The sequence below is a fragment of the Penaeus vannamei genome, chromosome 14 (assembly GCF_042767895.1).
Source record: "Penaeus vannamei isolate JL-2024 chromosome 14, ASM4276789v1, whole genome shotgun sequence".
In the NCBI taxonomy this organism is placed as follows: domain Eukaryota; kingdom Metazoa; phylum Arthropoda; class Malacostraca; order Decapoda; family Penaeidae; genus Penaeus; species Penaeus vannamei.
In genome coordinates, this window is record NC_091562.1 from 21688355 (window position 1) to 21700854 (window position 12500).

A 12500-nucleotide genomic window follows, 5' to 3' on the forward strand; every position below is an offset into this window, starting at 1 on the left:
AGCTAGGAGTCTATACACGTAGAAGGGCAATGGTATCGAAAACTTGAATAAAGTTTATGCACACACACACACACATGTATATGTAGGATATTTACGCATGTGTGTATGCATGTGATTGTATATATACGAAATTGTGTGTGTGTGTGTATGTGTGTGGGTCTGTGTCTGTGTCTGTGCGTGTGCATGTGTGTTTGCATGTGTGTGTGTGTGCGTGCATGTGTGTGACAGGGTGACAAAGGTTCGAATCTTGGCCATGGAGAGTTACTACTTATCTATATCAATGTGTGACTGCATTATTCCAGTTTTCATCTATATATGTGTGTGTGAGCAGTGTCAGCGCTATATAGAACAGCATGGGTTGGGCTTCATACCTAGGCACTGCAGCTGCCTTACTTCCTGGTTTGCACCTTCCTTGCCAGCCCAAGACTTTCTCTTCCGGCCCTTCGTCATGCCTGGAAGAATGGACACCCAAAGAATAGGGTATGAGGCACCTCCGCCAGCAGGACAAGGAGTTGCTGGATATAAGGACGTCTCGTCAGGCAGAGAGGGAGAGCACCAGAGAGAGAGCACCAGAAGCAAACCAAGACCTAGGAGGAAACACAGGGCAGGAGGTCACCCTCCACCCTCACTCAGGGCGCGAGGTCACTCTCGTTGGGTTCAGTTCAGTTCAGTTTAGTTAGATTTGCGAAGTCATGCTTCGCCCAGGCCTTTTCTCTGGAGTGGCCCGGCCTGTGTCAACTATTTCTAGTTAACTCATGTGTTTTCTTTGAACTGCATGCTTATCCTGGTGGCTGAATTGCGAGCAAGCGATCCAGCTGCCATGGAGTAAGCATCTGGCAAACCCTTTTTACCAGCCCGGTGGCAGTGGTGGGTCTTTCCTTGGTACTGTCAAGCAGGTATTGGAGCTCCTTTTTGAAAGTGAGTGTGTGTCCTATCCATACACCAAGGTATAGATAGTCCTTTACCCATTCCAGATCCATACCCTGAACAGTGAGTTTTTTGTTTCTGACATTAGTTCTCAGAGCCATTGCTTTTGATTTTGCTGCCGATACTTTTAGACCCGTCCTACAACACTCTTCAGACACCAGGTTCAGACAACGCTGAGCTCTAGTTAGGCAGATATTGCCAGACGCTATTTCCAGGTCATCAGCATAGGAGATGATCTTGCATCCTTCTGGCAGGTGAATGTCGAGTATGTTGGACATGAGGGTGTTGAAAAGGGCTGGACTGAGAGCCCCACCCTGAGGTGTTCCATTCTCAAGTGGCATGTACTGTGAGAGGTGGCCTTGAAATCTGACATTTGCTGATCTATTTTTAAAATAGTCGGCTATCCAGGCCGAGAGTCTACCTTTGACTCCTTTGCGGATTAGGGTCTCCTGAATGGCAAGGCGGCTTGCCAATTCAAAAGCCTTCTCCAGGTCTTGAAAGACAACCACGGCGGGTGAGGTGCATATTGTGCTTAGGAGTGTGGAAAAGCTGTATGCTGTGCTCTTACCCCTTGTGAATCTGTGCATGGAATTGCTTCTTTTACCAGGGTCATTAGGCCTCTAGCACCATTCAGGTTTGGAGTGGCGAAGACGTGATAGCCTGAGAAGCGCGCAGATTTCATAGTCAGTGTCTCCTGGGGCATGAGGTCAATGCTCCTTGCTCGCTCTATTGACTGGAAAAGGAGTTCGTACTATTATAGCTACAGATATTCCACTGCAGAATGCTTAGATTGTGTACCATGATGGTTACTCAGAGTCACTTACTTCATATCTGTCTCAAACTTCAGAAGCTCCAGTGCTGGTGGCATCTGATATATATAGATCCTCGTTGATTGAGGATCGTACATCTTCCTCTAAGTTTGACACTCTGGTTGAGGGTCTACCGGGAGGAGTAGAGCCTAGATTAGAAGTGCCACCTCGAGTTAAGGGATCAGCCCTTGGCTGTACAGACTCGGCCTGTAGTGAGGGCATCTGCTGTTCAGTTTCGGTCTGTCCTGACAGACTAGCTGGGGTTTCACATGATGCTTCTCCCGAAGCTAGCCTGCCATTCGAGGCTCTGTTTCGGTTTGGAGGCTTCGAACATCCTTCCCTTCAGTGCTGCAACAGTTTGGGTTATAGCCGTCACGGCGACCTGGACTGCCTTCTCCACCTCCTCAATGGTCCTCCCCAAGGTTGTTGCTACTGCAGAAACTACAGCACTCAACAGGAGAGTCATATCCTTCTCATCAAAGAAAAGATTGTTGTCTACTGGGGGGACCTTTGCTGTGGCCTTTGAAACTGTTTTCCTTAGTTTCTTTTTCTTGCCACTAGCAAGCTTGGGGAATTCCTCTGGATTGGAGGTATCCAGTTTTGGCTGGGGAGGTGTCTCCTTCCTCTTAGGAGGTCGGGGAGTCTTTTCCCTTTTATTCTGTCCCCAGACATGGGTGCCTGGGGGTGCTGGGATAAAGTCAGGACGCTTTTTGGCTTGTTCCTGTTTTTTTATGACTGTTTCCTGGCAGAGCTAGCCAGGCTCCAGGCATGATGTCTCTTGGCACAGTTTGGACACTTGGCAGTAGTGTCCTTCTGGCCATCTTTGTGTGCCTTGCTGCATACACATTTGGCCTTGGCCTTGCAGTTGGCCTGGTGATGCCCAAATTTTTGGCAAGTGAAGCACCTTAAGGGCTCTGCCACATATGTCCTGAGCTTGTACGAGCCGCAGTTACCCAGATCAAGGGTGGTGATTGGGGCTCCCTTGAGGGTGACCAGGACTTGCCTGGTTGGAGACTTCCTTTGGCCATGCGGGAAGCCTCTACCACTTGAGGGAGAGACATGATCACCTCCACAGAAACCAAGCAGCGCCATCTTGGTCTTTTTCTCTAGGGAGGTCAGTGGCAAGATACACACTTTTCTCCCATCTTTAAGCACTTTGGTCTCCTGCAGGAAGCTCAGGGTGGCTTTGTCTTTGGGCACGATGATCTTGCCCTCATCTCTAGCAATTTGGATTGAAAGTCTGATTTGCCTTTTCCAATGCCCTAACCAGCTAGTATGCATTGTCAAAGTCTTCAGGCTTCTTTGGTACCTTAAAGTGCATGAAGCGATTTGGGGTGGATTCAGACTCTTCTTCAGAGTCAGTTTCCACCCTTCGTCTCTTCGTGCCTCCCCTTTGATGGGGTTTAAGGCCTTTAGTTGTAGGGGCAGCTGGTTTGGCTGGTGATGTGGATAGAAAAACACATCGGGCCATATTGTAGGCTTTAATAATAATTAAACAAAACGTAGGACACTGCAAAGATGAAAGAACACTCTTAAACTATACACTAAAGAAACTAAAGGAATCAGACATATATCAGTGAAAAACACTCCCGCCGAAAACTAGTAATACACACCTGAAGTTCCCTAATAATTGACATGTTGAGAGGCAGGCATGCCAGTCTGGCCGGGTAGTGCGAGCAGCGGTCAGGGAGTGAGGGAGCACTCACGTCGCGGTTCACAGTCGCCGAGACTACCTAAACGATCCAGTAACAAAAAATTAACAATGGTTTGCTAACAAGAGTAATTCCAGTGAAAGTTCAAATTTATTACCACGACTATCCCCTACACGACGATTCGAAACGAGTAGGTGGGCGTCAGATACGGCTGGGGTAGTGTCTAGGTACTGGAGCTTCCTCAGCTAGTTCTTGTTGTGGTAGAGGAGTTGAGGTAGACTCAGGAGATCATTCTTGAGGAGACACATTAGTAGATTCTATCGTATGGGAAGGCACGTCACTTGATTCACAGCCAGGTTCAACACATGTTTCAGAACCAGCAGGAGCCAGGTGTCTGACAGATACAGTGTCCTCCTTACCATCCAGATACCGAATGTGGGCGTACTGAGGATTTGCTTGTATAAGTTCGACCTCACCTACTAGGGGTTCGGTCTTGCTTGTTCGTACATGGCACCTTGAGGACCGGACCAGGCTCACACAACCAAGATGGAATAGCAGTTCCTGTTGAAGAACAACGAGCGTAATTAAACAGACGTTCATGAGGAGTAGCATTAGTAGCAGTGCATAGTAATGAACGAATTGAATGGAAGGCTTCAGGAAGGACAGTTTGCCAGTACTGGGTTGGCAGGCCATGAGACTTCAAAGCAGCCGTAATGGTTCTCCATATACTCCCATTGAACCGTTCAACCTGACTATTACCCCGAGGGTTATATGCAGTAGTCCGACTGCAGCCAATACCTTTGCTGACCAGGAAGTCTTGTACTTCTTTACTCATGAATGATGATCCTCTATCCGAGTGCACATATGCTGGCATACCAAAAATGGAAAAGAGTTGAGAGAGGCAATTAATAACTGTTGCGGCAGTCATATTGGGACATGGAAATACAAATGGAAATCTTGAATATTCGTCAACAATATTGAGGAAATATTTCTTATTATCTGTGCTAGGAAGGGGTCCTTTAAAGTCTATGTTGAGGGGTTCAAATGGCTGTGTAGCTTTTATGAGATGGGCCCTCTCGGGCTGGTGAAAGTTTGGTCTGCATTCAGCACAGGACGTTTTCCAAAGAGTAAGGCAGATTCCTAGATTTGATGAAATGAAGCAACCGTCTGACACCGGGATGACATAAGGTATGAATGGCTGACAGGGACCGCTGGTCGTGGCACATCATGCCGCAGTAAGATCTGGAAAACATGTCAGGAGTAATATTTTCTCTGCCTGGTCTGTAAATTATGTCAAAGTCATAACAAGATAACTCCATTCTCCACCTTAGGATCTTATCGTTCTTTACTTTTATCTTATGTCGTTTGTTAAACATGAATCTTACAGAACGTTGGTCAGTTTTGATAGTGAAATTTCTTCTAGTCAAGTAGTGTCTCCAGTGGTGGACACTTTCAGTAATAGCTTGAGCCTCTTTTTCTACAGCAGTATGACGTCTCTCGGGTCCCTGAAGAGTTCGTGAGAAAAAGGCAACCGGACGTCCAGCCTGAGTAAGGACGAGTTGCTTGGTTCGATGATTTCTTCCTTCAATAGCCTTTGTACTTCTTTTTCTATAAATTCGCGGTCTTCAGTGGAGTAGCGCCGGGATTTGGCTGTAACAGGATGGCAATCAGCTGTAAGATTGGCAAACAACTCTGGAGGATCAATCTTTAGCACACCGAGTCCACAAATAACGAGCGGGGGCAAATCACCACCGTAATTCAACTGAACACTTTCATGCAGTTTCTGAAAGTCTTGGCCAAGAATTACGTCAGAACATAACTTCGGGAGCACAGTGAGGCATGCACTTTCATAATCCCGGCCGTTCACTTTAATGTTAACCTTGCAAACTCCAGACGTGTGAGCAGAAAGAAAAGTGGAAGCCATGGTCACAGCACTTTTAGTGCTGTACATTTAATCAGTGGTGTTTAACTAAATCTGGATGAATGAAACTCTCTGAACTACCACTGTCAATGAGGACATCAGCTCTGATTCCGTTGATCGAAACTCTCGTAACTGCTTTCAACAAGATGCTAAGAGTAGCAGCACTAGTTATAGTGGCAAGCATAGCACCATTGTTAGGAGTCACAGAACCACTTACACTCGAGCTACGGCACAATTTCGAGAAATGACCGTTCTTCTGGCACTTATGACACACCGCATCACGAGCAGGGCACTTTGAACATGGATGCCGTAGAAGACAACAAAAGAAACACTTTGCTTTCGTAGCACTTGCCGCGAGAACGGATTCTAAATCACTAACATTAGTTGTATTTTCATGTGCTACACTCAACAGGCGCGAGGACAGAGCACCACCATAAGACTCTGAGTTTTTCTGCGCCAAATCGAGAGCCCATGCCTGGTCATACATAGTAGCCAGATCAAGCGTCTTATTTTCCAAAAGGCGCTGTCTGATTGCTGGTGATTGCAAGCCGCTAATAAACGCATCCCTAATGTATTCTTCACAGTGCTGAGTTGCTGTTACTGCCGTAAAATTACACTCTTTACTATTTTCAGAGCACGAAAACACACGTCCAAAGACTCGCCTGGTTCCTGACGACGAGCCGCAAGGCGGTGGCGCGCGAACACTTCATTAGATGGCTTCACAAACTGAGATTGTAGTGCAGTTAAGGCGTCGTCGTAGGTAGTGCACTCGGAAATTCATAAATCTTTGGCGACACAAAATTGATGAGAAGTCCGAGCTTTTTCAGATTCTCTTGCGGCAGAACGGCGATGAAGGTCTTGAAGGTCTGTAGCCAATGCCGCCACTCCTGTGCTGCTGTGGGTGAGTTAGTGTCACAGTCTAACCTTTCAGGTTTCAATAGACGCTCCATTCCGTCGAAGTTATGAGGTGGTTGATACAGACCGTCAGGCACTCGAGACTTGTTTTATGATGTGGGTAGAAAAACACATCGGGCCATATTGTAGGCTTTAATAGACAAAATAAAACGTAGGACATTGCTAAGATGAAAGAACACTCTTAAACTATACACTAAAGAAACTAAAGAAATCATATATCAGTGAAAAACACCCGCCGAAAACTAGTAATACACACCTGAAGTTCCCTAATAAGAGACACGTTGAGAGGCAGGCATGCCAGTCTGGCCGGGTAGTGCGAGCAGCGGTCAGGGAGTGAGGGAGCACTCACGTCGCGGTTCACAGTCGCCGAGACTACCTAAACGATCCAGTAACAACCATTTAACAATGGTTTGCTAACAAGGGTAATTCCAGTGATAGTTCATATTTATTACCACAGCTGGTTCAGCTTGAACCTCTGCTTGACTTTGAGAATTCTCTCGGTCTCAGCTGCCGGCCAGGAGAGGCCAGCCCTTGAGTCCAATTGCTGGACTATTTCATGGACAGACTTTGTTGGGGGTAATTTTTTTTTTCATCTTGTCCATTCTTTTTGTTGCAGGCCGGACACGATTGGCCTGCGTTTTTGCTTTCTTTTGTCCCCCTGTAACCTTGTAGGGCTTCAGGGTGACTGCCTTGGTCAGTTTCATGCTGTGATCGTTATCTTTTTTATTATTTAGAGAGGGGGTGGTTTTGTTTGTGTTAGCTATTTGATATTAGCTTCTGCCTCATGCAACCTCACCCACCACGGAGTCCAACATGGGGAAGCTGTATGTTAGAACACATTCTCTAACAACCCCAGGTGCTAACGTGAGGGTATATGCAGCCACTCTGTTGTTTGTGGGATGGCGCTTACGGGACCTGTATGAGGCCAAACAACACAGCAACTGCTTAACCCTAGCCTCCTGTTGGAGACCAGCCGATTGACCTGATCGGGCCAGACAGGCCGCCCGTCTTGTTGGAATAGAGGACCAAAGAGGCGTGTTGCTAGCCGTACTCATTCACGGCATCACTCAAACTCCATGACTCCCGTCTCCCAGCTCACAGGGCTGCCATGCATGGCAAACGCATGGGTAGGACATAGAACCCCTGGGGAGAGACCAGAGGGGATGCAGACCCTCCTACTGGGTAAGCATCCTTGAAAGTGGGGCTCAGCTCTTCCTAGGTATTATTCATTGGGGGCGGCTGCCTCAGCAGGAGGAAGAGGGAGCAGTCCCAAGACCAGCCAACCTAGGAAGTTGAGTTGGTTTCTGTGAGAGGATGACACCTCTATTTTGGCTAAGGCCCCTTCCAGTAGCTCTGTCTAAGGGGAGGGCCGCCTCAACGAGAGGGAGAGGGGGCCACCCAAGGACCAGAGTCACTGGAGGGTCTTTCATGAGAGGATGACACCTCTATTTCGGCAATGACCCCTTCTAGTATGTTAGTCCATAGGGAAAGACCATGAAAGACTAGGGGTCTTTCATGGCTTTGAGCAAGAGGATGACACCTATGTGTTGGCCGTATTCTGCGAAGCCACCTAAAGGCATAGCAGAAGTATGGATAGTACACTATCCTGGGGTTGAGTGCTTCGAGGATGACACCTCTTTCTGGCTTTGTCCTTCTTGTGGTGCTAGTCAGTGGGCCGGGCCACCTCAACGGGAGGGGAGAGGGGGCCACCCATGGGTCAGCACAACTGTGGAAGGAACGGAAGGAAGGAGTTTCTGTAGAGCCACCCCAAGGGCTTTTCAGAAACATGGTAAGGCATTAAACTCAACAATGCCATACCATCAGGGACACTGTTCAGTTTAACAGCAGCTAATATAACACTAAACAGGTGTTAGAGGGGAACTACCTGCCAAATCATGGCTAGATGAGTGAGTTAAGGTGGCAAGTTAAGATGGTCTGCCAGACTGGTCCCTATCAAAGAGCGACAACTCTGTATGTGCACTATAAGGCAGGCACACTAAGGCCCCCCAGACACACCCTGCCCTTCGGGAGGTAAAGGTCTGCCCACGTCCGAGCACGAGCCCGAAGATGAGGTCCAGTTCACCAGAAGGTGAAGAAGTGGTGATAGTAAAAACAGGGCTACAAGGGGCGAGACCAGCTGTGAGCAGTTGGTCTCGCAGGCGTCAAGGCATGCACTACCAGTGCACAGCGTAATCACAGAAGGATCACACAAGCTGGGGTCGCCACTAATGGAGGAGTCAAATCCTCTCTTTAGTAGGCCTCCATGACGACCCCAGAACCATCATGTCCCCCCTAGGGTCGTCCCGAAGGCAGGGCTATAACCTCATCACTGGGAGAGGAGAGCGCCTGCCTGGGTGGAGCCGAAGGGGAGGGTCTGATGGTCTTTGGGCGCGAGCACCTCCGAATTACGCTGGGCACTACATAGGGGGAGCCATGCATGTTGAGCGGCGGCCGCCGGGGTCCTCGTCGAGCGCCAGGAACCACGTGAGAGAGCGAAAGCGGGAGCGAGAGCAAGGGGTAGAGCGTGAGCGAGTCGAGAGAAAAAGAAAGAGGTAGAGGTAAGTATAAGAAAAGAGGGAGGAGAGAGGAGAGGAGAGGTTCTGGTGCTGCTGGTGTGTCTATATTGGGGTCGTTGGGTTGGGTCTTTACCCTCAGCAATGAACCAGCAAGCCAAGTCCCCTTTCATTCTCCACCACCTCCACGCCCCCCAACTCCTACGTTTACAAGCAGACATACACATATGTATATATATGTGTGTATTTATGCGTGTATATATAAATACACAGGTAGATGCATATAGATAGATAAACAGATAGATAGACTGACATACATATAAATATAATCAATGGAGAGGCAGAATGACCGATAGATGGATAGACAGATTTCCTTAGTTTTATAAACACATAAAAAAATATGACGAAACTTATAAAGACGGAACAGGAATCGGATGACAGGCTCCCTTACAAGTACAGTGTGCAAAAGTATGGAAAACCTCGTGTAATATGATGCAGAACACTGGAGAATAAGAATCTATTCGAGGGACTGACCGGTTTACATCCCGCTGACATGATGAATGTTTGTTGAATTGAGTAAGTACAAACGGGATTACCCAGGTGTTCTCATATCACTTTGTTCAACTGAAAGCCTTTCGTTTACGTGGTGCCCACATTCCTTTTGATGACAGTCATGACATAACCGTAATGTGGGATTGTGGTCTATATGCCTTCGTTTAGATGGCATTTAGAAAAATGGAAAAAAGAACAAACATACAAAGCTTAGCTATTTCCGAATAAGCGAGTGAGACTAAAAGCACGTGTTCATGACTGCACTGTCAACTATGGTGACGATGTGGCCACTTTTGTCAACAGGCCATCTTACTCATTAATAATGTCATTAAGCCGACATCGCCACAAACATTTTTCCCATATATTAAAGTCCTTTGCTTGATGTAGATCCCATACTAAATTTGCCTTATCCTAAAGCCTCTGGCTATCTGTATGACTGTGTATTATGTGCAACATAGAAACTGTGGCGATGCTTAATCAAATTTACATTTCCTTTAGTGTATCTCAGTGCAGTCCCCAGGACAACCAGGCATCTTTGAGGATATCTCAATATCTATTGAAAATGCAGTGGGGAGCCTGGCATCGTGACACTGGCGATCGCAAACTATTTTAGGGGTACAGATTTTCTTGCATTTATGTTTTCACGTGACGTCATCAATTAGGCGTCTGCCTTATTGATGTATTGGCGACTTGGATCGCTTGTGTGCGCCCATTCCTTCCATTTGTTTCTCTTATTTCTGTGGATTTATTAAGGTAAATTACTGCCGTGTCTATGGATATAATAACCGGCAAAATCGAGTTTCCTTTACAAAGTTATAAGCTGCCGAAAATAATTCGAAATAGAGGAGAAATGTGCTTCCTCGCCTGAATCAGAATCTTTCAGGAAAAAAATGGATAATATCACGTGTGCTCAACTCATTTTCCAAATATTCTTTTTAGATAACATTAACTGAATCAGAGAAGAAAGAAGCAAACTGTTAAAGGGCATTAGCTAAGCCAACAACTAAAAACGCAGCGCTAATTTTAGCATCACATCCAACATTTTTTTGTTTCGTTACTGGGATTATTATGAACCGGTGAAATATTAATCAGTCAGAGTACAATTTATTTTCATTCTTGTGGCAGTGTAGCAGGAAACAGAAATAACAATTTTAATTTTCATCTTTTTGTAGGAAAAAAGGTCTTTGTAATGTTCCAGATCTGTGTATGATCTTCTTGTAAATAATAAACAATTTACAAAGTCTGTGTACGTTGTCTCTGGCAGCCCGTTCCAGTCAGGTGATAAGTTTACGACACTGTGGATCCATGTCACTGATTATGTCCATTTTTCTCTTGTATCCTTCTTTTTCATTTGGTCGAAGACCTTCCCTGTATTTTTCTACAGCATCTGACTGTATTTTCAAAGCTATGGGCATGTTAAAATCGTAGACATTTTAAATAAAAGCGCGTTTGGTCTTTTCCTTGCGTGCTGTGTTTTTCGAAATGCCTCCAATATGGCCTTTACGCTCTATAGTTTCGTGCTGTTTTTACACGTTTTCCAACGTTCTGAATCGCTTCAGCCAGTTTTCAAGTATCGATGTATCACCTTAGGCATTTCTGCGTATCGATGTCCATCTGTGTCTGAGACATCAGTGCAAACACTATAGGGCCGGTCATCAAAACGAAAACACAACGCTCTTTCGGGGACAGCACTGGTGGGCAAAAGATCAACAATGGCCGCTGAATCATCTGTGAGAACGATGTCAACCTACTACAAATCTCTCGATTAAGATGCTAAGAAACGTTATGATGAAAAACTTATGAAATGATGGTTTCCCAGATCCTTTCTCTCTCTCTGATGGCTGGTCTGGTGTGAAAGCCCCAATGGTTGGGCCGATGTTAGTTTTGGTGATATTTATCTCAACCTGATACACAAAACATTACATAGTTATGTGCATGCACATCTCACTGGTGAACAGAAACAAGAATCAGCTGCGAGAAAAGAAAAATGTCGGTAAATTATAAATCTCGACTTGGCGGCGAAAAACAGATGTAGCGAAAAGTTGCGGAATTCTACGGGTACAAAAATGTTACCAGAACCGTATTCTTTATCGGATATTTGCTCAGACGAACACAAAAGTTGGCCTAATATTTCTTTCGGTGACATGTATCTGTACCTTATACAAACACCTGGTGTTTACACATTGAATGAACTAGAGGCCTACAAATCTCTAAAGGATATAAGTTTGTACTCATTTAATGTTTCCCATTTAATGTTCTTGCGATTGATAGCCAAAGCCTCCCTCTCGGCAGACGAATAAAACTCGAAGCTGAACCTTTTTGCAATCCACTGCACCTCCAATAATAATGCAACTATTTACAAAAAGAATGAAAAAGGATGCGAAGCTTATATAAATCGAGAAAAAAGAGACGATGCTCGCGGCAGACCAATATTTAATATCGATGTTCATGGGATTTTGTTGTTGTTTTTGCCCACCACTGCCTCCGATTGATCACGTGATAGCTCTAATGACGTCACGATGGCCGTCCCTACAGGATTTTAAACAAGACATGCTAATGTTAATATCTATTTACATACATGAATATCGTAATTCGTTTCATTACACCTGAACTACATTATTTCATGCGTTAGCCTTTTTTATTATCTGTTACTGTTCATTTTACACCTTTGACAAAAAAGGCTAATTTTATTATCAACGAATTACGATAGAGCGTAACTTTCCTATTCCACGACAGCGAGTACATCGTGCCCATCCGCTGCCCAGGGAGTCGCCCTCACGATCGACGGGTTTTTGGATACCGTGATTGGCATTGATTAAGGAGCGGCGCGTGATTCAGGGAAGACCCAAAAGGCCTAGACCGTTATGCGAAGGCGCAAGGTTGAGCACCTCAGAGTTTTTTTGTTTTTTTTTGCCAATTCATATTGTCATGGGTTTGGTCATGGTGAAGTAATTATGACGACACAGGGAAATGTCTTTTCGCAATCTGATTTACTAGTAAAGTTATATCATTTCCTACAACATAGAGATAATTCATAAACTCTTCTTGAGGGACACAAGTGGCGTGTTTCTCATTCCAGACACGGGAGAATCACAACACTGTTGCCTACTAAGTTCATGAATCAGCTATGGCATTTCCTCTTGCAACAATATAACTTACAACCAGGCTTTCCTGTTGGTCTTGAAGTTATAAAACGTACCTGCACTGCTGA

The 12500-nt window shown here is 45.6% G+C and overlaps 1 protein-coding gene and 1 pseudogene across 2 annotated transcripts in view; both read right to left on the reverse strand.

The window, feature by feature from the left end:
- Positions 1–2129: 2129 nt before the first annotated feature.
- LOC138864023 (uncharacterized) overlaps positions 2130–12500 on the reverse strand; it is an 11835-nt gene continuing 1464 nt past the window's right edge. Inside the window, exons 2-3 of one of the 2 annotated variants that reach the window (XM_070129818.1) lie at positions 12489–12500; positions 2130–3949 (exon numbers count right to left, since the gene is read on the reverse strand). The exon at positions 12489–12500 is cut by the window's right edge and continues 82 nt beyond it. In XM_070129818.1, the coding sequence (XP_069985919.1) occupies positions 2466–3017 (552 nt within the window). In that variant the 5' untranslated portion in view covers positions 3018–3949; positions 12489–12500 and the 3' untranslated portion in view covers positions 2130–2465. The remainder of the gene's footprint in view (positions 3950–12488) is intronic. The other variant, XM_070129817.1, reaches the window with a different exon arrangement.
- LOC113802191 (uncharacterized) lies at positions 5344–6670 on the reverse strand (annotated as a pseudogene).